General features: G+C 47.1%; 2 protein-coding genes across 2 annotated transcripts; both read left to right on the top strand.

Moving 5' to 3' along the window:
- Nucleotides 1-10,955: 10,955 nt before the first annotated feature.
- LOC125520262 lies at nucleotides 10,956-12,484 on the top strand. Its single transcript, XM_048685125.1, has 2 exons — nucleotides 10,956-11,273; nucleotides 11,358-12,484. Exon 2 carries the CDS (start codon nucleotides 11,462-11,464, stop codon nucleotides 12,368-12,370), a length of 909 nt encoding a protein of 302 aa, XP_048541082.1. The 5' UTR covers nucleotides 10,956-11,273; nucleotides 11,358-11,461; the 3' UTR covers nucleotides 12,371-12,484.
- Nucleotides 12,485-18,821: 6,337 nt separating this feature from the next.
- On the top strand, nucleotides 18,822-19,961 carry LOC125520428 (tricin synthase 2-like). The gene is made up of 3 exons (XM_048685341.1): nucleotides 18,822-19,022; nucleotides 19,111-19,190; nucleotides 19,307-19,961. Exons 1-3 carry the CDS (start codon nucleotides 18,933-18,935, stop codon nucleotides 19,872-19,874), a joined length of 738 nt encoding a protein of 245 aa, XP_048541298.1. The 5' UTR covers nucleotides 18,822-18,932; the 3' UTR covers nucleotides 19,875-19,961.
- The last annotated feature ends 4,186 nt before the right edge of the window (nucleotides 19,962-24,147 follow it).

Here is a 24,147-nt window from a genome sequence, read left to right as displayed (position 1 = left end):
AAGCCATCCTATCCTGTCCGTCCAATTTCAAGATCGCAGCCAGCTGCTGGTGCTCCTCCTGCTAGGAGTTTTGACCATGTACAGCACTGGATGCGGCAAAGCAAGCGTGATTCTCATCTGGAGCTGTGCCTGGGAGAGATTATTATACTGGTGCTGGTTTGGCTGGGCCATTGAACAGTGGCATCTGCCCGCCTAATCCCTTGTTTTATGTGCTCTGGGTGGCGCCCCCCTCACTGTTTATTTTACACTGTCCCAAGCTTAGCTATGGCCGCGGTGCTAAACTACTCCACTAATCCAGATTAGTCCAGTGAAATGCCTATGAGAAACCCTAGACCTGGAGTACCAATGGAGTACTGCTCGGCTGGGGGAGGTGGGGAGATCCGGCAGTGGATAGAGCGCAAGAAGACACGAAATGGTGCAGGCATGGCATGGCCTCAGCCTGTTGTGGCATGGAAATCTGGACCCAAGAGAGAGAGACCAGTCCAAGCCCAACTGCAGCTGCATTCAAATCAAATCCTACCATCGCACCAGGAAACAAATACTCTTTCTCTCTCCAGACTAGGGTATTGCAAAGCAGAAGAGACCTTTCCCCCCCTCCACGCGCACAAGTGAACAAAGCACGCACACACACAAGACGCTCTTCTCTCTCTCTCTAGCACATGTGGGAGGGCAGATGTGGCAGGCAGGCAGGCCGGTGGTGTGGCCATTGATGATTTGATTCTCTCCGGCTCCTTTCCAGGGTGAAGATAGGTGACTCACATGTTGACCGACGGCGATGATGGGTGGATGGCATCTCCGTTTCTACGAGTAGTATTTTCTTTCCAGGGCTTCCCTTGGCTGGCGGCGGGAATCTCGAAATAGATGAGGTTGGTTGGTTCCTTCGAGCGGGACGCATGGGCTCGACTTCAAAACTCAAATCGTTCTTTACAAAAGAGTACCTGCTGGGCTAAGTAAATACACTTATTATTACTGTACTCAAGATCTCAACCAAACCGAAACTGGTAAAGCGCTTTTCTACTGCCTGCAGTATAAATGAGCCGTCAGAACAGTAAACTGTCCGGCGTTACGGTTCAGGTTAAGAGTACTCTCAGAGGCAGAGCTCTAGTAAAGGATGAACAGCACATATCATGAATCATGCGCAGGGGCCTGATCGTGCATTTGTTCGTCAAAAAATAAGGAATATGCTCCACATCACATACTACAGTATCATTTATCTAGAGACGTCCTCAATAGTTGAACGGAATTTTTCTCAAACCTCCCAAGGCTCGTTTTTCTTAAGAACAAAATTTATTGCTTTTGGCCTCCGGTGAGCGCAACAGTTCACAAACAGTTCATCATTATTTCAACAGACAAAGCACAATGGCTCATCAAACACAATGATCAAAACAAGTAACAACGTAATGCCCACATTGCCTAAACCTCGGCGGAGAGAGGGAGGGAGGGGGGTAGAGAGGTGGCGACTCGCACCAAGGAGTTTCCCGACCCCCACGTCGCCCGAGCCGGGCGACTCGGGAGGAACCCAGCCGTCGGATGGCGGCGGCGGGGCTGTCCCTCCTCCTCCCACCGCCCTCCCCCTCTTGCGCCAGATCTGAGTCGGCGGCGGCGGTGCCGGCCTCCCTTGGCCTACCATATTCGCTGGCGGCGCGGGTAGACTGTTGCGGCCGCATCCCTCATCACCGGTGGTGCCCTGTCTGCCTTGACATGATCTGGACGTCCTCTCCGGGTAGCTGCGGCGCTCCAGCTAGCCGGCCTTGGCAGGGCCCTGCTAGATGCGGCTCACCCTGCTCCGACCCCCCCCCCCTCCCGAGTCAGGTCCGCCTTCTCGGGAGGCGACCATGGAGGGCTGCTGGCTGCGGTTGTGCGGTCAGCGTCTGCCTCCTGTGGCACGCCGGTTATGGGTTTGGCTGCGCACGAGTCCACTTCGACATCTCCACCTCGCCCCCATCCCCCCGCAGGGGCGGCTTCGGCCCAGCGGCCATGGACCTGCGTCCCTTTCCTGCGTGCATTGTCGGCCGACGTGGCTTCGGACCCGACGAGCCTCGAAAGTTGCGCTCTTTCCGGCTCTCTTGGCTCTTTGGCTCCTCGGCATATCCGCACCATCATCACCCTGCGGTGTCTTGGTTGACCATCCATCCCGGTGCATCTTCGTCACCGGCATGCTCCGGGAGCTACGTCCCCTTCCAGTTCCCTGGGCCCGCCGGCGCCCTGCTGCTCCGGTCCCGGTGGCCCGGATCTGCGCTCTTTCCAGATCCTGGCTTGTCCGGGGCTTCGGTCACCGTCCCATCCCCACTTCCTCTCAGTCCGCGCAGCCACGCATCCACACATCCTCGTTCTCCTCTGAAGTTCGCGCGCCCAGCGATGCACGGTGCCTCCTTTGGGACCGCACGTGGCCCCCCTTCGTGCAGTCGCAACACCAGCCTACACTCGACGACCTCCTCTTCAACTCGTATTCCGACGGCTTGGGATTGCTTGGAATTGTCCAGGGTGAAAGCCCTGCATCTTGTGCTGGCAGCGGCGACACCCGCGAGTGTCGTCCCCTTCCTGGAGGCGTGTCATGGTCGTTCCGTGCCCCTCTTCGAGCATTAGGGGAAACCCTAGGTCTGGGTTTCTGGATCGTACGACGACGGCGTCTCGGTGTCGTTCTCCTTCATGAAGGCGTTGTCTTGGTTGCTCGCGGCGTCCTCGATGTCGGCTTCGAAGTTTTGGTCGTCTAGTTGTAGATTGGTTTGCTTCTCTGGTCGGCGAGTTTAGCCGTGTTCTTCTTTGTTTGGGTCGTGCATCTTACATCTCCTCGCTTCGGGCACCATATTCACACCCCTTGTGTTTGTGTCATGTGTTGTACCACCTTCTATAATCATTCTAACTTCTTCTATCAATGCAATGATACGCAAGCTTTGCGTATTCGCGAAAAAAAAGAAATAGTTATTGGGAGCCTCCCGGAAAATTTGTGTATTGGGACGTTGAAAGCTAACCTATCCCCTAAATTTAATTTCTAAAAAAGTTCTCTGCTACTTGTCACATTCTTTTTGCGTACAAAACACCGTTTAAACTTCGTTTCAAATACAATGGCACTCACAAGCTCGTGCATAATACTAAACATGATTAAGAGGCAAAGTAATAATAATTTAGTGACACGAACGAACATGACATAAACTTAACATAAATGACGCAATGGGACATAAACTACTTTCTCAAACGAGTCAAGCCCTCTTGTACTTCTCCTGAGGGCCATAGGTCACCACTCTAGGTTTCAACAACAATCCTTTGTACCGGGTAGGGATGGTCCAAGAATAAGCATTATCGTCGTCGTGAACCTCCTCTACGGACTTGCCCTTCTTGGCGACCTCGACGACCTCCTCCTTGGCCATCGCCATGGCCATAAAAGAAGGCGGAGGAACCGCCGTGGCCATGTAGATGGCGGAAGAACCATTATTGAACATCGCCGCAACCACCGCTAGAAGGGCCAAAGTGACGAACAATTGGAGACCTATCTAAGAGCATCTCCAATGATGAACCCAAACCAGATACGACATGCGAACGCGGACTAGGGGAGAGTCCGCGAACACTGATGTGGAAGCCGGCCATCCAACTTTAGCCACATAGATTTCAAGGCGGATCTCAACAAACCGAACAAATTTTGTGCAAATCGGATAATTTTCATATAAACCGGACGAAAACATTTACATTTCAAACATATTTCAACCAAACAATAGCGGACTAGGCTATGCTATTCTAACCTAGTCTATCGTCAGCTCTGCTGGATCCGTTTTCCATGACATGTCTTCCCTATGTCCGGCATTAAGCTCGCCGCACCGCTCAGAGCCCTAGAGGGATATGATTCAGCGGGAGCGGGAGAGTAGCCTCCGTTTCCGTAAAGCACGGATCAGGGGTGGTTTTTGCGCCTGGGGAAGACAATCGTTGTGTCCTACGTCCCCGCTAGCGGGCAAGAGGCTGACAAGGCATAAGTGGTGGCCTTCGTGGGATACTAGCGACGGCGACCTCCCATAGTCTACTTTTTATCGGTGTTGCCGGCGGCGCGGGCGTGACCGACGCGGAGTTGGCTATATCGACGTCGGTGACCCAGTCAAATTCCTCCGCCGCCGTGTCGACCTCCGCAAACATCGCTTCTGTCTCCGCTTGCTGGACACGTTGCCGCAATCTCTCACGGTGGATTTTGCTGGTAAACGGCATTGGCCCGCCTGGACGGACTGGTGCCGACGGTATCGCCGGCTCTGAAGTGCTTGCCGGGCTCACCACGCCACCTAGCCGACTGTAGTGCCAGGGAGCTCCTTCTTCTTCTTGCAGGAGAGGCCGTCCCACAGAGCTTTGGAGCTGGAGGCCATGGCAGGTGTGGTGCAAGGAGGAGATGGAGAGCGCTGGTGTGGTTCTTGCCCGACGCCTGACCACGTTTTAATACCGGGTGGATGCGAGGCATCAACCGGCGAGGTGTTTAATGCCGACCGGCACAGGGACGGATGTGTGGCGCTCTGGGCGCTGGAATAAGTTCCTTGATACACGTGCTGGTTTAATGGAGGTAGGCGGGCAGACGGATGCCATTTCAATGCGAAGAGAAAGCGTGCCACTTGAACGTCGGCTCCAGTGAGTGGTCGCGTCCGCTCTGGGAAGACATGATTGTGGCGCTAACGCTTTGGTGGGAAAGGGCGCGGGCGAGAAAGAGAGGTTTTGGGTGGGCCAGAGTTGTCAGATGCTTGCGTGGCAACGGTTCGGCCTCACGCAAAGCCCCCTCCCCCGGTTTGCTTCTGGTTTGCGGGGAAAAAAAGACTCCCGGACCGGCCCGCGGACGGATGCAGTCCCGTGTTGGATGGCAAGCCATGTCCGGAGCACGCGATCCAGACGAATGGAGGCGGTTTGAGAGTTTGCATTGAAGGTGCCCTAATGCCCCAACATTGGAAAACTATGACCTTCACTTGTAGATTGGGGCCACCCTGCACCCCGCGCCGATGATAAACAAGTTGTCCTTGGCCAGGATTACCCCCCCCCCCCCCCCCCCAACACACCCCCACCCCACCCCACCACACACACACACACCCTAAATACCATAAATTAAATAGATTATTTTTTAATTTGATAGTATCTCTATCTTCTACAAAAATTTATGTTAGAAGTGTATGTGTAGCGCGTGGAAGAAAGAATTTTCTCCATGGTGGAGGTCAATTTGTTAAAAATATGCTTCTGATGATTAATGTAATTAGCTAAAATCAAGATTGCACTAGTTCACAAGTAGTTTGTTTTCACTTTTTCCCCTGCAAAATACAGTGGGCTCCAATCTTAAAGCGCGTCGGTTTAGTTATGGGCTGATGTACGATTCCACGCTGCATGTGCGTCTTCTACGATGCCACAATGCATCTGCATGTACGTTTTCTACTAGAGTATGTTTGTTGTTTAGCAGCTTAGCATAGCTTCTACTCCTACTTCAACAGTATGGGTACAGACCATGTGTCCATGGGCAGGCACGCTCTCGTGTGCAGGAAGAAAGCATATGGATCAATGATTAGTTCAGTGACAGTCCAAGAGAGTAGGCCCTAACAACAAGCTCCCCCATGTAATTGAACATGGCTGCATCAGACAGACATATACAATGCACATCACCACATCACTGGCCTGATATTTTGCTTCCCTGTGACCCAAATAGCAATTGGCAACGGTCGTCACATTTTTCGGCCAGTTGAAATTAGTTTAATTGGACGATTGTTATTGTCCCAAATGAAAAAAAAACTAAACTCTTGTAGCATTTGTGTATGTCCTTATCACATTTTAGAAACAATCCTTTTTGTTGCATCACATGAAAGGTTCAATCAATCAAGCCCCCCAATCACAGGTGACTGGTCACCTGTCTCCAAAGTCCAAGCTAGTGAGAACTAACTAAGCTAGGACACCAGATGCAACTCAGTAGTACCACCAAGCCTAGACTATCTTATATAAAGTGTCCACCAGGAGTACTACAACCCTACTATAATTACCCATTAAAGTAAGGAAATTAGAGCTAGTAGTAGTAAGACGCCGGGCCACCTTACCTCGCGTGGGGCACATAATTACTGATTAAAGCAGGCCAATGAATTTTGCAAGCCCAATCACTTCAGTCGGTTCCAACCCCATTTCTTAACTACTGACACTTTCTTTGTGATCAGGGAACAGTTCGTCAACATCTCAGCCAGATTAGGGAACAGTTTGTCCGGTGGACACTTTCAGGTGCTAACAGTTTGTCCGGTGGTACAAGAACATGTTCAGGTTACCCTCCTTGATGGCGATCCATCAAGCAGGCTACTGGCAGACAATGTGTATTTATTTTGAGAATATGATGCAAAAAAGAAGAAGGAACCGTTGTTTTTTTTACCTGCTAGTAGTAGATCTTGTGTTTTCTCGTCGAACAAATCATCAATGCCGCGAGGACGCCGAAAGACATAGTGCAGGGGATCAGATGTCAGACGGATGATCTCATGTCGATCTGGATCGAGTGTCTTGCTGCTGCCGCATTTCACGATACACTGCCCATGCCCGCGTGATTCGCATCGCTTTCTGGCGAGGCACGATCGCAGTTGCAGATCACGGATGGGTATGGTTCCGTTTCCATCTGCTGGCCGAACATGCAGTGATCATCGGACCTGGGTGGGTTGCCCTTCCTCCTTTTTAGGGCAGAGGCGGGTTCCAATTCTATCGGTAAAAGGCCCACATCCAGCTCCTTCGCCAATTCTAACCGGGCCGACCCATATCTCTCTCTCTCTTCTTCACCGTTTTGGGAACCTTTTCCAGAAGCTTCCTTCGGTTTTCCATACCCTTTATTTGGGGGTTCATTCTGTTCTTTTGGTTTTTGTTTGATTTTTTTTGTTTTACGTGTTTCTTCCCCACTTTTTTGTTTTTGTCTTTTTCGTTTTCATTTTTTTTACAAATTGGTGAACATTTTTTAAAATCCTAGATCTTTTTTTTTCAAATCAGTTAACCTTTTAAAATTCACAAACTTTTATACATCCATGATCTTTTTAAAATTTATATACTTTTTAAATTTAGGTATATTTTTCAATTTGTTAGCATTTTTCAAATTCACATTTTTTCCAATTCCCAAACTTTTCTCAAATTCATGAACATTTTTTTAAAATTGTATGAGCATTCAAAATGCAGACTGTTTTATGTGTAAAGGCTCAAGCTGGCAATGGGAATTACCCATCCAAATATTGGACTCGCAACCCCGTCCATGTGACAACCTTCCCATGCCCATCCCTGCCCCCGTCCCCGTTAGGTTTTTCATCCCCGCGGGGAAACCCATACCCACAATCAAAAATAACATTCAATAGAAAAACCAACATTTCAGCACAATAAACAACAAGTAAGGTCTTTTAGAGGGTGTGTTGTGGCTAGATTAGGATTTTCTTTGAGATGTTTGGGACAAACGAGTGGGTATGTGAAATTTTTGAGTGGGTATGAGTGAGAATTACCTGGGTTCTACTGATTTTAGGGCCCACAAGTAAGTCCTTTGCAGGTATGATGGGTAACATGTATGGGTTGTTGAAATATATTGCTCGTCTGTCTCCATCAGTTTAAACTTTTGGATGAGTTGATTGGACCATGGATTCAATATGGTATGAGAGCCAAGAGGTCTTGAGTTCAAGACCGTACTAACACAATATCTCCATCAGTTTAGACTTTTTGAATGAGTTGGCTGAAGCATGAATTCGATATGGATAATGCTACCCCTTTCCAATATTAGCCACTAGGTAAGGTATTTGATCCAACCACTTTCCCATGGGCTTTAAAACTAGCTCATCCCTGTTCCATAATAGAATAATTACGCACTGGGACGCGGATAATAGTTAAGCATTTCTGGCTTGAGTACGACTAAGCATTCCTAGCTTTAGCAAGCAAGAAAAGAAAAATGACCAAGCATAGCCAGGTGCAAACTGTTAAAGGCCCATGACCTGCTTGTAGCTGTGTGATCAGACCCTAAATAGGCGCTTCTGGTTGGAAAGAGGATGATTTGAGAGCAACTAATTAACGAGCGCTCCTTCGAAAGCCACGGAACGATCAGCGTCACTTAGCACGCCCTCAGTCATTCGCCTTGTGTCACGCTCTCGACGTTCCTTTTAGAAAATTTTTTCCGCACGCCTTTTCGGTTTTTAAATGGTTTTTTCAATGTTTCGGTTTTGTACCGGTTTTCCTTAGCTTTTGTGTCAAAATAAATTATCATGAAAAAAAGTTGCGCAAAAAAACGCATTTTTTTCTTTCACGGGAGTTATGGTTTTGCTTCCCCGAAAGACACGGTTGTGCTTTCGCAAGAGTCATGGCGGTGCCTTTTGGAAACGAAAAAAAAACGTGTTTTCTGTTTTTTTCTTCCACGAGAGGCACGGTTGTGTTTTCGCAAGAGTCACGGCCGTGCCTTTGGGAAACAAAAAAACACGTTTTCTGCTTTTTTTTCTTCTGCAAGAGGCACGGTTTTGCTTCCGCGAGAGGCGCGGCTGTGCTTTTGCGAGAGTCACGGCCGTGCCTTTCGGAAAAGAAAAAAAAACGTGTTTTCTGTCTTTTTTTCTTCCGCAAGAGGCATAGTTTTGCTTCTGCGAGAGGCACGGTTGTGCTTTCGCGAGAGTCATGGTCGCGCCTCTTGAAAACGAAAAAAACTCGTTATCTATTTTTTTTCCTTTCGCGAGAGGCATGGTTTTGCTTCCGCGAGAGGCACGCTTGTGCTTTCGTGAGAGTCGCGTCCGTGCCTTTCGGAAACGGAAAAAAACGTGTTTACTGTTCTTTTCACCTTCTGCGAGAGGCACGGGCGTGCCTCTTCGAAAAAAAAAACCCTGTGCTCCCGGGTCGGTTTTTTCGTTCAGTTTTTTTGGTAAAAAAGAAGTTCGTCAAAACCTATCAACATAAGATCTAGTTTTGAAGATCTCGACCTGAGGAATCCAACAGTGAAAACGGTTAAAGATTTGGACGCATGATTTAAGAGATAAAACGTTTTGAATAAATAGATCTATGAAAAAAAAGGAAAACTCCCAACAAGTGACGCGTACTCTGATTTCAGGATGATTTGCTCCACAACAATTAACATGGGCTTAATCGGCCATGGTCATGTGGCCCAGTTTACACAAATATGTTTCTACTCTGCTTAGAATTTTGTTCAAAAAATCTAAACAAATTGAAATTTGAAAATTCCAGTGTGTTATTAAAATATTCATACATATATAGTTTTTGTTACTTATTTTAAATATATAGTCATTTATTTTAGAAAATGTTCATATATATATTTTAAAAAGATTGTATACTTCTAGAAATTGGCCTTACTTTCTAACATTACGTAATTCAAATTATTAAAGAATTTAAAATTATTTTAATGTAATGTTTTTTAAAAAAAATTAAGATGTTCACGTCTTAAAAAATATTCATGCAGTTTCACACTTTTTAAATTACATTAATATAGATATAAAAAAATGTCACATGTTTAAAAATGCTCATGTGGTTACTACAAATAAAGATAAATAAATATGGAATATATAAAATTAAACAAGGGGAAAATAGAAACTATATTTTTTGTGTGGAAAAAATCCAAAAAAATAATAATATCACGTAAAAATTGTCTGAGCCAGCATGCGCTAGTAGGTGCGGCTTATGGGGTGAATGCCATTTATAGCGCTACTGGGCCTGAGCCATATGGGACGTGCGGAAGCAAATGCCGTTATAGCACTACTGGGCCTGGTCCATATGGAATGCGTGTGGGTGGATGCCGTTTATAGCGGTTTATAGTGACTAGGCACTATTAAGATATACCCCCCAAAAAAGGCATTACTATGATATACTATCAGACCAATGAGGATGAAAAATTATGTGAGAAACATAGTACAGACACCGGCTATCATAACACGCGTGCATGCACACTGTACCCAATACCACATAGTCGACGAGCACGCCATACTACTAAGAGATTGGCGTCGAAATGCTTGCAAAAATACATGAAATGTGGGAGCACCCCTGCCAAGTCTATGACTTAGAACCCTAATTTACTGGTTTAACCACAAAAGAACCTAAACTATGCTTAGTTCAAAATGTGCTAAAAGTTTGTATGGCACAAACAAACCCTACTTGTAGGCCATACCTCTCTCACATTCAAAATGTAGACTGAAGAGAGAAGACATCATCGATCTAGAACAAACTCCACCCTCTTGGAGCCCGTGAGAAGGGCCGCTCCATTTGAGGAGATTGTTGCCTCGGATGCTACCCCTAGGCGTTCAAATGTACGTGGCTAGCTAACCAACGGTTCATGGCTCACTAGTTTACGCAGTGGACGGATGGTGTTTACGCTCCCCAACAATGGCGTGCTCACTTGTCATCTCCCGTTTGGAAAATGTTGAGCTTGTCTGGCCTTGACCACGAGATTTCGTGGACCGGCAAGGTTTTCGTGTTAATTTTGTTTTCTTTGGTGAAATAGGCATTACAAAAGATTTTTCAGAGCAATAATGCGGTGGAAAGATATCGGCAATCAACGGGCAATGTCTGGGGTCTGAATTGACGTACGGTGGCGACGCGTATGTGTGGCCTGGCCAGGGTTGTTGGTGGGCAGGGGAAGCGTGAGCTCCAACGACCCCGTCAGATCCTGGGCCGTCGAACGACCAACGGACGGCAGATATCCGGTCACAGTTGGCGCTCCCGCCACGCGGACGACTTTTTCCCCATGCCTCCCGTCCGTTCTCCCGCGGCATGCCCAAACTTTTCTCCTGGCGGAGCCCACTCCTCATGACCAGACGGCGGCATCTGGTGTGCACCGGTACCTGGCGTCAACACCCACCCATGATTCAGACATAAACCCCAACAATGCCACTTACTAATGAAGAGCAAAGCAATGTTTATGCATAATGGCATCGTTGCTAATAACCGGCAAAACCAAGGCTGATTCCTGCGGCTCGCCACGGCACTACCACAGTCTGGTGTTACATTATTAAAGAAAAAACGTCTGGTGTTCAAACTAGGGTTGGTGGCGTGGCGCGGATAGGTCCGTGGCATCACAATTGCTGATCCATGAATTAAACTAAGAAACCATTCTGCTGACTCGAAGCCCACGAGAGGCAGCCGCAGCCGGCAGCCGCGGCCATTTGGAACCCTCCGGCCATCCCGTACTTAATTGCGGCGGCCATTAGTCAGCCATGATCGGATCCTTGCCCGGTGCTCTGCATGTGCTGCCCCGGCGCTAATCTTACTCTGCAACAAATCGCCACCCCGCTTGGCAACTCAAGCTAGAATCGAGGAGAGCAACGGGGAGAATCTTTCCAAGAACCCGGGTAATTCTTCTCGTTCTTATTATCTATTACAAACTTCATATGATTTGGCAGCCTGTCGTCCTTAAGATACGTAATGGTTCGCAGACAAAACGAACTGAGAGAGCATCTGTGGAGCAGCTGCGTGTGGAGGAACTCTTGAGATATATAGATAGATTGATTGATTGCTGGGAGCGAGAGACCGAGGAGCGATGGGGTGCATCTCCTCCAAGGTGCTGAGCAGGTCGGGGAGCCTGCGGGGGAAGGCCGGCCAGGGGCTCCAGAGGAGCAGCCTGGTCGAGGAGATCATCCTCTCCAACTCCAAGAGGAACGGCGACCAGTTCCTCGCCCTCCTCCGCACCTCCAGCTCCGCCGCCAGGACGAGCAAGGTCGACGCCGCCGAGCAGATCGAGACGATCAACGTGTCTGACCTTCTCGCCGGGCTGGAGGAGGAGAACGCACCGGAAGGCGCCGAGGAGCGGGGCGATGATCGGAAACCAGACGGCGGCAAAGCTTCGTCGCCTCGGTGCGCATACGATGGCGCCGCCGGAAGGGCGGTCAGCTTCCGCACCCTGGAGGAGTTCGACGCGCTGGTGTCGCGGTGCGGCTCGCCGGTGAAAGCGGAGCCTGCACCAGCACCAGCACCTGAGCCAGACGCGTCCGTGGAGCCGCCGCCGCAGAGCAGCTCCACGGAGCAAGACGCGATAGCCACAGCGAGCAGCGGTCCGGAACTAGGGGAGGCGCCCGGCGGCGCGAAGAGGCGGGCGAGGGCGAGGCAGCTCGGCGAGCTGAGCGCGACGCCGGGCTTCGACTTCAGCAAGTCCGGCAGCCTGAGGGACTGGCTGCTCGGCGGCGGGCAGATGTTCTCGCCGGGCTCCTACGTCACGCCCAAGTTCGGCAGCGTGGCGACGGCACCGCCCGAGTCCGCAGAGCACGTGGAGCGCGCGGTGTTTGATCCGGAGCTGGTGGCGCAGCTGGAGGAGGCCATGGAGGGGCTCTCGGTGGACGAGGAGCGCGTGCTGAGGGAGGTCTTGGAGGTAATCGAAGCCGGAGAAACACAGAGGTTGGAGAGGCGAGATGCCCAGGAGCCGGAAGTGTTGGCGGTGATTGTGCATGATTAGGCGTCAGTTTGATGATGATTTTAGTAGTTTTTTGTTACCGTTTTAGAGTGCTTGTGATGTGATTCGTGAATCCTTTGTAAGGAGAAATGTACAGCAAAGATTTTATTTTTTCAATTTTTTCGTGTTGTTTCTCCAACATGTCTAGAAGCGTGCCATTTTATATTTGAGAAAAAAACCCCAAAGTAATGTGCACAAACTAGTGAATTACCTCGCTGATTAGAGTCCGTGTAAGTAGGATATTGGCATAGTTTCATTCGCTTCAAAGCCTCAAGGATAATAAACTACAAAATAGAACAATAGAGATGGTGGACCCAATAGATATACTATGACTAGCATTGCCTCATAGTTTTCATACCACCATTGTCCATGTCATATGTTATAGTATGTCACTCCCTTGGTTTCAAAATAAATGTCTCGAGATAGTACCTTTTTTGTTGTCATAATTTTGTTCCAAGAGGGCGTTATCCTATTTTATTCTAGTTGCACAAAACTAGTCGCTCAATTAGATATCAATACTACTCCCTCCGTCTTATAATATAAGAATTTTTTTAAGTTGGAGGGTGTAATTAATTAAAATGAATAACAAGTCTGAAAGGAGCATTTGATCGCAATTGTATCACTCATATAAAGCTATGGGTATAACTTCCTCATGGCACCACATGCATTATGCATTAGTGCCTACTAGCAAGTGCAACGCTTTGAGCCTTTTCGCACCTAGGCTCCATGGATCGTAGTTTTTTTTAATAATCAGGAAATGGTATTTTGAATTTCCTTTAAAATGAATTTTGTCTCAAGTACATATGGATGTTCTCCATGCACCTGTAAAATTTCATTAAATAATACTCCCTCTGTTCTCTAATATAAGACCTTCTAGGTAATTCAAAATATTGACTATATACATACTAAAATGAGTAGTGATGCTATTCATCAGCCAGGGTGCGGAATAAGTTATTTTTCACCTGAGGTAATCTTACGATCACTTTATAATTAAATTACATTTGAAATTCAAGTAATTAGTACATTCCTGTTGATTCACTACGTAAAAATTGGCATAAGAAAATAAAAATATAGGTCATAAGACAAGAAAATTTGCAGTTTATGTATATTTTACACTATGTTTTGACGTTTGTAATTTTACATAACATAATTTCTTTTACGATGATTATATATTTTCTTGCGGTCTCTTTTTACGTCGAAAATAAGACAAAATTTACGAAACGTAAATTTACGGTGCATTGATGGTAAAATAGAGGGGGGTGAAGAATAACTATTCCTCACACAGGGTGACGAATAGCGCGACCCCTAAAATGAATGACATACGTACTAAATGTGTCTAGATACATACGAATCAAGAAAAAGCTAAAAGGTCTTATATTAAGGGCCTGTTCTAATGTCTTCCAGCTCCACGCTTCCAAAACTTCCCAGATGAATTTGTCCAGAACGGTTGAAGCCCGAGAAGCTGAATTCACGAAACTGCTCGTTCCCGTAGTGTAAAAACGAGAAGCACGTCCGGCCCAGCTCCACCAAAACGTGAAGCGTGAAGTTCCCTCAATTTACAGCGAACTGCCACCGCTAAAGAAAACGCTTCGCTGCATCCCCTCGTCAAATAGAAAAAGGATCGATCGAAGCGTTACGCTAGCCTCGCTCGAACCGGTACCCGGCTAATTGGGATGCGTCCAGCCGGCCCAACGTACGCGTAACAGGCCACATCCCCTCCCAATTGGGCTGCAGCAACGGGAGAAGCTGCAGATCGAGCCGAACGCTCCTGGGATCGCTAGCTGAAGCTAGAAGCGAGGAGTAGAAGCTGATTTTCTAGAGTTTTGAGAAGCTGGGGAGCCTCCGAACAGGCCCTAAGGAATGGAGGGAGTACAATATATTATACGCCACCCAAATTAAAGACAAAATCCGGCCCAAAACAACAAAAAGCAAGCCCATTTTTGTTTGTCTATTTTTATACATCACATACAAATATGTATATTGACGAAACTTCACACAGATATACTACACACAGGGGCGGAGTCAGGATTAGGCTAAGCCCCAGGCCCAAGCTGCTACATTTCTGCTACAGTGTCGAAACAATGCCCAATACTCCCTCCTTTTCGGTTTATAGGGCTTATCTTAAAATTTTAGTTTTTCCATTTTATAAGGCTCAATTTGGTTGTTCCGCATCACATGTTCAGACTTCAAGATGCATTAAATCATTGCATGCAAGTATTAAGAGAAAACTGACCAATGCATGCACTTTATGCATGCATGCATTGCAATTAATGCATTGGTAAACATAATTTTTTGAGAAAAATAAGAGCATTAATTGGATGCTTTTGCAAACTATAAAAAATATTCCATCACTCATCATCTACCTTAGTTGGTGAGATTTTTGAATTGAGCTTTATAAACCGAAAAGGAGGGAGTATGCTACAGTGAAAGAAGTGCTTAACCTTCACGCCCTGGGCCCAAGCCCCCCCGACCTGGGTTCTGGATCTGCCACTGACTACACATTTATATGTACGTGTAAAAAAATCAGAATTTTTGAGCTATAAAAGTTAATATTTTCAAACCTTTCTTTCCTTGCCTCCCTGGAGCCCGTCCTCCAGACCGACATTCTGCTACTAGCATGCCTATGATACCCTTTTTCAGTTCCGACACTTCAACCATCTCAGAAAATTACACATGTCGTTAACATTGTATGATAGTCATGCGTGCTTTCCATGACATAGGGAGAGGATGTGGGTGTTTTCATTTTTCTCATGACACTGCAAAAGTTGTACAACTTTAGCCAAGTCTCCATTGTTTCAACTAAGTATGCAATATTTAAAAAATGTGAACCCCAGAATTGAAATGTAACTCGGAAACCAAAAAGATAAATATGTTGACGATAGGTCAAATTCAAGGCCACATAATTTAATCTATTTGTTTTCTATGTTGTACATTTGGATTTTTTTTGACATGTTAGATGAGTTATGTCCATGGCCCATTTTTCTCAAAACAAAATAGTACTAAATGTTGACCTTGATCACCCTGGATATTCATTCTCTTGAATTAAAGAAGAATCAGACCAAAATAGCGATATCAGACTGGCCCATCGTATTCGTGTCGTGCTATGGCCCACTTTTCATGTGCCGGATCTGATGGAAAACGGACCTCCTATTTGAAGCTTATTGTGTTAAATTGGAGGGGAAACACACAAAATGTTCCCAATGGCCAGGCTCATTTGGCAGTTCATGGCTCCATCCTTCGAATGGATTTTTCCCTATTGAATATATAAACGCAAAGTATTAAAATATTTAATTTTCTAAAAAAATGCTCCCAAATTTAAATAATTTCTCAAATTTTAAAAACCGTAAATATGTTTATACTTCTTGAATTTTTTTTAGAAATTTTGATAGTTCTATGAAATTTTTCAACATTTTTCAAATAAAATGCGAACATATTTAAATGTCAATATATTTTAAATAACATTTTTTAGCCAAGATAAATACTAAAAGAAAAGATGATATAGAGAAGGAGAAAGGAAGAAGTAGAAAATATCCCACCGCAACAAAACGCTCGAAAAAACAACTACGAAACCTCAAGAAAAATTCCTTGTGCCTTGCCTGCCATAGGGCCTAGACTATGACACCGCCCATGTGCCTTTGCTGGTCCTTTCAACAGAATGACGATCAAATATGGGACCTCCAATTCTAGAGAGCAACTAACCAACCGTTACCCCTTTGGGAGGCTCTAGCAAGTGGCACCTTTTCGGCCTAGGAGCACGCCAAGTGGTGTGTCCAGCCGCTGCCATGTATTGCGTGTTGGGCACTCTCTCTGCATTTCATATTTTTATTTTTCTGTGCGTGTTTCTGATATTTAGTTGTTTTTTGGCTTTTCGTTTTTCACCTTGTTTTCCCTATGTTTTGAGAAACAAAATGTTTGGTCAACTTCTGTTGACCTGCACGGGTAAAAGGAGTGGCGGTCAAATATGGATTCACGTGGAAGTGTAGAATAGCGAGCAAAATGCTCTTGCATGGGCCTATATGGCTCGGGCCAGTAACCCGGTCAGTAAATAGCCTACATGCCCTAAGGAGAAAAAATATCACCCACTAAAAAAATCAGGGAAGTTTTCCCAACACGCCAAAAAAGAGTAAAAATCATTGGAACAAAATGACCATCAATTTAGAAAAAAATATTCATGGATTATAGAAAGTTATTTAACATATAAAAATGCTCATGAATATGAAATAAATGTGCAAGAGATACAAATATTGTTTAACTTTTATTAATTTATTATTTAAAATAAACATATTTTGAAATATAATATTTCAAAAAATACATGAACTTATTTTAAAATATATTTAGTAACAAATTTAAAGTGACAAAAGAGGAGATGTAGAAACAAAGAGGCAGAAAAAATAGAAGAGGAAAAAATAAAAAAAATACAAACCCTAGGAAAAAAACAATTGTCCTGAAGGAAAGCACTCATATTAACTGAATGGGTCGGACCTTCCTCGTAGGCCCTATGCAATTTGACCCCTATTCTTCGCAATGATCATAGAATAGCAGTGTTTGACGGTTATTTGGAAGAAAGAGGGTTTGCCTGGTGGAAATGCAGAAATGATAGATGAGTCCATCAGGGTGCGTCGAGTTTCTCCCCGTAAAAAAGAACTGAAAATTAGGGTCCATAGAGTTCACCACTTATCTAAAAGGGAAGAAAGATAAGGCCCTTCTTTGTGTGCTCATCCACATCGGAGAAAAAAAAGGGGCCAACCCTATTTGATGCTCGTTGTGTCAAATAGGCGACCAATCGAAAAGGGCGCGTGAGTTAGGCCGACATATTTATGAATTTCTCTCGTTATGCACATGAGACATTCTGTTTATAGATTTTTTTATTTTTTATTTGATTTTTCTATTGTATTTTGTTTTGGTTACTTCGGTTTCCCTTTTCCCTTTTTATTATTTATTTATTTTACCATCTTTGGTTTTCCTTCTTTAAATTACACGAACAATTATTTTATAGAAGCTTAATTGGATTCTTCATTTTTCAGTATACGAATATTTTTAAATGTTGAAACAAATTTAAATTAAAATCATTGAAGATTCTTTTAGTTGTCTTGATATTTTTTAATACTATTATAGTGCATTTTTAATTGTCTGGATGTTTTTAACCTTTGTAATGCAACCTTTTTTTAAACAATGGGCTAGAAAACCAACCGTGGGCTGGGTCGGTAGTTGGCGCTCTGTGCGTCTGCTCACCGTTTTAACACATAGGGTCCCGAAAAGGGAACACCTAGACGGCCGATCCCCGCTGCCCGCTACTCGTGAAAGGCAGGGCGGCAGTCTGGGTTGCAGCAGTGTTACACACCACGGTGCATCGTGTGACTCCTAAAAAAACACCATGCATCATGTCGTAGGAGGGTGGGCCCGACAATATGTGCGGCACATCGGCGGCTTGGTGAAGTCGCTGGCGGCGGCGAACCTTTGGCGCTGACAAGGTGTGAGACACTTGAATCTTAGACTTCGTGGTCTTGCATAAAGTTGAACCGTAGAAAGCCTGTGTATAGTAAACGCGGTATTATCAGAGTTTCTTAGCCATATACTCCACGGCATTTACTTTGAGATGGAGGGAGTTTCATATGAAATATCCTTTCAACTCCTAGTTTTTTTTAGAATCACGGGGGAAGGGGGGTGGTGGGGGGGAGTTCCCCCAGCTGAATATATTGCTCAAACGGCTACAGAAGTAGTAGTTACAAAATTACAGAGGTACGGTACAATGGGCAGAGAGGTAGGAACGTCACAAGAAGACGTCCTCTTTGTCACCCGTTTCGATAAGACGGTGTGACCAAAGGTCTAAGTCAGCTGCTATTTTACACTATTATTTACTCAGCAACCTTCAGCTTCTAGCAATTGCCACCGAACCTTGCCTAGAAAGGGAATGCGCTTCATTGAGCCGCAAAATGTTGTTGCGCCCAATTGAAATTTTGATCTCCCCACACATGCGGGCAGGCACTTTTGGTAAACCACCTCCTAGCCCAAAGTTAGCCTGTCAAGCAAGCAACAGTCATCTTGAAGATATCTTCTGTTTTTGTGTGCGTCCGAACTCCATTATCAGGGCACCTCCCGCAGTTGCCACCTCAAGCAAGCCACAGCAAGCACCAGAAAGGGAGCCCGGCCATGTGGGCGAGGCTATAGATCACACGCGGCCCATCCGCCGCCGATAGGCGACAATCCATCAGTTTGCAGGCCCAAGTAAAACAAAAAGCGCCCACCTGGATAAGGATAACAGCAATGCAATTGTCCGCGCGCACACACACACACGCTTGGCACGGAGCACCAGCACGGCTGGCGTTGGTTGCGTAGCGAGTCGATGACGCCACTGCATCGCGTCGCGTTGCTAACCGACCCACATTCTCTGCGCCACCCCCCAGCTGCCCCGCACCCGGCACCGTCACGGCTCACTGACCCCGGTCGTCACCCAAGCATAAATAATGGCCGTGCTCGGCAGCGCCGCAGCATCTCCGGCTTTACTCCTCTTCTTTTTTTAGTCGGTGCGTGTGTGTGCGCGCGCGCATTTCGCTCGTTCGTAGACATGGCTTCCAACGGGAGCGCCGGCGAGGTCAGGGACGTCCACAGCAGCGAGACCACCAAGACCCTCCTCAAGAGCGACGACCTCTACGACGTACGCGAGCCGTCTCTCCCTGTGCCTTTCCACGCCCGTCCCTGAATTTTATCTGCTGACCGAGCGTGTGGTGTTTCTGATTCTGCAGTACATGCTGAAGACGATGGTGTACCCGCGGGAGAACGAGTTCATGCGCGAGCTCCGGCAAATCACCAGCGAGCACGTCTTGTACGTACGCAATTCCGCTCCCTTCTCCTGTCCCTCGAGGATTGCAGATCATGGTGTGTGTATTCTAGAAGAATTGCAGATGAGTTAGTGGGGATGTTTATTTGTTCTGGCTGTAGCGGGTTCATGTCGTCGCCGCCGGATGAGGGGCTGCTGCTGTCGCTGCTGCTCAAGGTGATGGGCGCCAAGAGGACCATCGAGGTGGGGGTCTACACCGGCTGCTCCGTCCTCGCCACCGCGCTCGCCATCCCGGACGACGGCAGGATCGTCGCCATCGACGTCAGCAGGGAGTACTTCGACCTCGGCCTCCCGGTCATCAAGAAGGCCGGCGTCGCGCACAAGGTCGACTTCCGCGAGGGCCCCGCCGGCCCCATCCTCGACAAGCTCATCGCCGACGAGGAAGCGGGGAGCTTCGACTTCGCCTTCGTGGACGCCGACAAGTACAACTACGGCAACTACCACGAGCAGCTGCTGCGGCTGGTGCGCGTCGGCGGCGTGCTCGCCTACGACAACACGCTCTGGGGCGGCACCGTCGCCATGCCCGACGACACGCCGCTTACGGAGGAGGACCGCAAGAAACGGGACTCCTTCAGGGGGTTCAACGCCATGATCGCCGCCGACACCCGCGTCGAGCCCGTGCAGCTCCCTATCGCCGATGGCATCACGCTCTGCCGCCGCGTCGCTTGATTAGCTAGGACCGACGGCGTGCAGCTAGCTGGTGGCGCGTCTTATGTGTGACCGAAATAAAATAATCTGGCATGTTTATTCGCGACATTTTCTTCTAGTGAGCATCTGTACCCGCTCCTCTTTTCAAATAAATTATCTAATAATAGAAAGGTTGGATATATAAAAATAAAAATACCATAAAGAAGTTGGATAAAATATACGCACCCCAACAACTTTTTTTCTCCCAAAGAACACCCCAATCCCCTTTCCCGCCTCTCGCGACTACTAGGCCGTCACCACAACCATGACACTCAGGCTCCCCATTTACCCATTGCCGGGCAGGCCCACCCACTTCGTCTTGTCGCCGCGCATGCACCTCCGTCATGTCACTTACGGACGCGGCTCGCCTGACATGCCGTTGGCACACTGGCATGTTGGACCCGGTCCCATATGTCAGGGGGCAGTATGTCAGATGGTCCTGCTCCGTCTCTTACCCCACGTCAACCCGTCGCACAACCCGGTCTCGACCTACCTCGTCATGGTGCCCAACTCGAGCTTGAGCTCAGTTGCTTCGCTCGAGCCACCTTCTACGCCACTCAGCCCGGCGCTCCGCCGCGCCTCTCAAGCTACCTCAACATGCCGCCCAAGCCTGGCAGGTGAAAGAAAAGGGAAGAAGGGGAAACTTGGCCAAATGCATGTCGGGTCTGTATGCCAAGGACATATCTGTATGTCAAGGACATACTTGGGGTGAATCTTTGGGAATCAGCAACATGTCCCATGATAATTCAAAACTTTAATTGGAAATAGATTACTGTTTTTTTCTCTTAACACCGGGAATGGATTATTGGTGATATGTTGGAGATGCTGTATAACATGATGATACCTTGTTTATAGTGAGTTGGCAACAAATCCATCTTAAAGTTATGATTCGTGTTCTACTAAAGATATGGTGGTTCGACGATTGTACTTGTAGGGGATTTTCTCCGGGCCAAGTACAACATGTTAGATACAATCTTCTAGAATCACTTGTGTATATCGGTTCAAGTTGCAATAAAGCCTAACCGAACATATCTTTATCTGTACCTTCTTGATCCTCAGGCATTGTAACGAACCTAATATTTCACATGCCATCCATGGGGTTGTTCCATCTATATAAACACACAACGCGGCCTGCCACGACAGGTAGAAATACTTCATAAATTCACATGGTAATCACACACCAATCTTCCATACCACATCTACCTTTCTAATATATCAACAATGGCATCTTCCCTTTTCTCCAATCAAGTTTCTAAGAAACTCACCAGCGGTAATTTCCACCCATGGAAGGCCCTTGTCCTCCCTCAAATCCGTGTGCCTGGCCTTTATGACTATCTTGATGGGAGCCTTCATGCACCAGAGAAAATCATCTCGTCCACACACACATATATGGCAAGACTGTGGTGAGGCCCAATCCATTGTACACTTCTCGGATGGGCATGGATCAAGGGATCCTTCCCTGTCGTCTCAACTCGCTCTTGAAGAAGGTCCTCATATACGTTCCTCACTTAGAGACTTATGAAGCCATGTGGAACACCGCTAGGTCGCACTCCAGATCACGCATAAACAACCTTTGCATCCACCTCGCCAAAGCGCAAAAGGAAATCAAACCATGTCAGCGTAATTCTCTCGCATGAAAGGTCTCGCCGACTAGCTAGCTACTTCTGGAAAACCTCTCATCGAGGACAAGCTCGTCTCCTAAGTTCTTGCTAGCATGGACATGGACTATTCCCCCTGGTATCTGCACTCAATGCTCAAATCTGATGCAGTATCTCTTGATGCTCTCTATGGTTAGATGGCTAACTTTGACAAGCATGTTGACCTTCTATAAAAAATCCAAGGCCGGTTTCAAGTCCTCAACCAACACTGCAGCGTTTGGCCATGGAGGATACCAACGTGGGGGTGGTGCCCCATCTGTGCGCGGCGGGGGTAGAGCTATGACTCTCGCCTCCAATGCAAGATGTACGGGAAAACGGGTCACATCACCATGGACTGCTGGTACCACTTCACGGACGATTACCTCTCATAAGAAAAGACCACCGAACCCGCCAACACCTCCAACTACGACATAGATACCAATTGGTACGCCGATAGTGGGGTTACTAGTCATATCACCGGCGATCTGCAAAAGCTTAAAATTTGTTAAAATTATTACGGGAATGATCAAGTTCACACCATTGATGGTTCAGGTATGCACACTAGACACATTTTGCATCCAGTTATTAAAACCATATACTGTAAAATTCATCTATGCAACATACTGTAGGATCGAAAGTATGTCTAGAGGGGGGGAGTGATTAGACTACTTGACCAAATAAAAATCTAGCCTTTTCCTAATTTTAAGTCTTGGCAGATTTTAGCAACTTAGCACAAGTCAAGCAATCAATCTACACATGCAAGTCTAAGAGTATAGCAGCGGAATGTAAAACATTGCACATGACGGTAAAGAGAGGAGTTTGGAGGGAGCAAACGCAATGTAGACACAGAGATTTTTAGCATGGTTCCGATAGGTGGTGCTATCGTACATCCACGTTGATGGATACTTCAACCCACGAAGGGTAACGGTTGTTGGAAATATGCCCTAGAGGCAATAATAAAATGGTTATTATTATATTTCCTTGTTCATGATAATTGTCTATTGTTCATGCTATAATTGTGTTATCCGGAAATCGTAATACATGTGTGAATACATAGACCACAACACGTCCCTAGTGAGCCTCTAGTTGACTAACTCGTTGATCAAAAGATAGTCATGGTTTCCTAACTATGGACATTAGATATCATTGATAACGGGATCACATCATTAGGAGAATGATGTGATGGACAAGACCCAATCCTAAGCATAGCTCAAAGATCGTGTAGTTCGTTACCTAGAACTTTTTCCAAATGTCAAGTATCATTTCCTTAGACCATGAGATTGTGCAACTCCCGGATACCGTAGGAGTGCTTTGGGTGTGCCAAACGTCACAACGTAACTGGGTGACTATAAAGGTGCACTACGGGTATGTCTGAAAGTGTCTGTTGGGTTGGCACGAATCGAGACTGGGATTTGTCACTCCGTATGACGGAGAGGTATCTCTGGGCCCACTCGGTAATGCATCATCATAATGAGCTCAACGTGACCAAGTGGTTGATCACGGGATCATGCATTACGGTACGAGTAAAGTGACTTGCCGGTAACGAGATTGAACGAGGTATTGGGATACCGACGATCGAGTCTCGGGCAAGTAACATACCGATTGACAAAGGGAATTGAATACGGGATTGATTGAATCCTCGACATCGTGGTTCATCCGATGAGATCATCATGGAACATGTGGGAGCCAACATGGGTATCCAGATCCCGCTGTTGGTTATTGACCGGAGAGTCGTCTCGGTCATGTTTGCGTGTCTCCCGAACCCGTAGGGTCTACACACTTAAGGTTCGGTGACGCTAGGGTTGTTGAGATATTAGTATACGGTAACCCGAAAGTTGTTCGGAGTCCCGAATGAGATCCCGGACGTCATGAGGAGTTCTGGAATGGTCCGGAGGCGAAGATTTATATATAGGAAGTCAAGTTTCGGTCATCGGGAAAGTTTCGGGGGTAATCGGTATTGTACCGGGACCACCGAAAGGGTCCCGGGGGTCCATCGGGTGGGGCCACCTATCCCGGAGGGCCCCATGGGCTGAAGTGGGAGGGGAACCAGCCCCAGGTGGGCTGGTGCGCCCCCAGCGCCCCCATGGGCCTCCCCCTGCGCCTAGGGTTGGAAACCCTAGGGGTGGGGGGCGCCCCACTTGGCTTGGGGGGCAAGCCACCCCCCTTGGCCGCCGTGTTGGGGAACGTTGCAGAAAACAAAAATTTTCCTACTCGTTTCACCAAGATCCATCTAGGAGTTCAACTAGCAATGAGCCATCGGATGCATCTACATACCTTTGTAGATCGCGCACGGAAGCGTTCAAAGAACGGTGATGATGTAGTCGTACACAACGTGATCCAAATCACCGATGACCAAGCGCCGAACGGACGGCACCTCCGCGTTCAACACACGTACGGGACGGGAGACGTCTCCTCCTTCTTGATCCAGCAAGGGGGAAGGAGAGGTTGACGAAGATCCAGCAGCACGACGGCGTGGTGGTGGATGCAGGGCGTCACAGTAGCAGGGCTTCGCCTATACTACGAGAGAGAGACGTAACGGGGAGAGAGGGAGGCGCCAGGGGCTGGGGTATGAAGTCCCTCCTCTCCCCCACTATATATAGGGGTGCTAGGGGGGGCGG

The sequence above is a fragment of the Triticum urartu genome, chromosome 7 (genome assembly GCF_003073215.2).
Source record: "Triticum urartu cultivar G1812 chromosome 7, Tu2.1, whole genome shotgun sequence".
Classification (NCBI taxonomy): domain Eukaryota; kingdom Viridiplantae; phylum Streptophyta; class Magnoliopsida; order Poales; family Poaceae; genus Triticum; species Triticum urartu.
The sequence above is the reverse complement of the archived record's forward strand: the minus strand, read 5'-3'. Positions and strand labels throughout refer to the sequence as shown.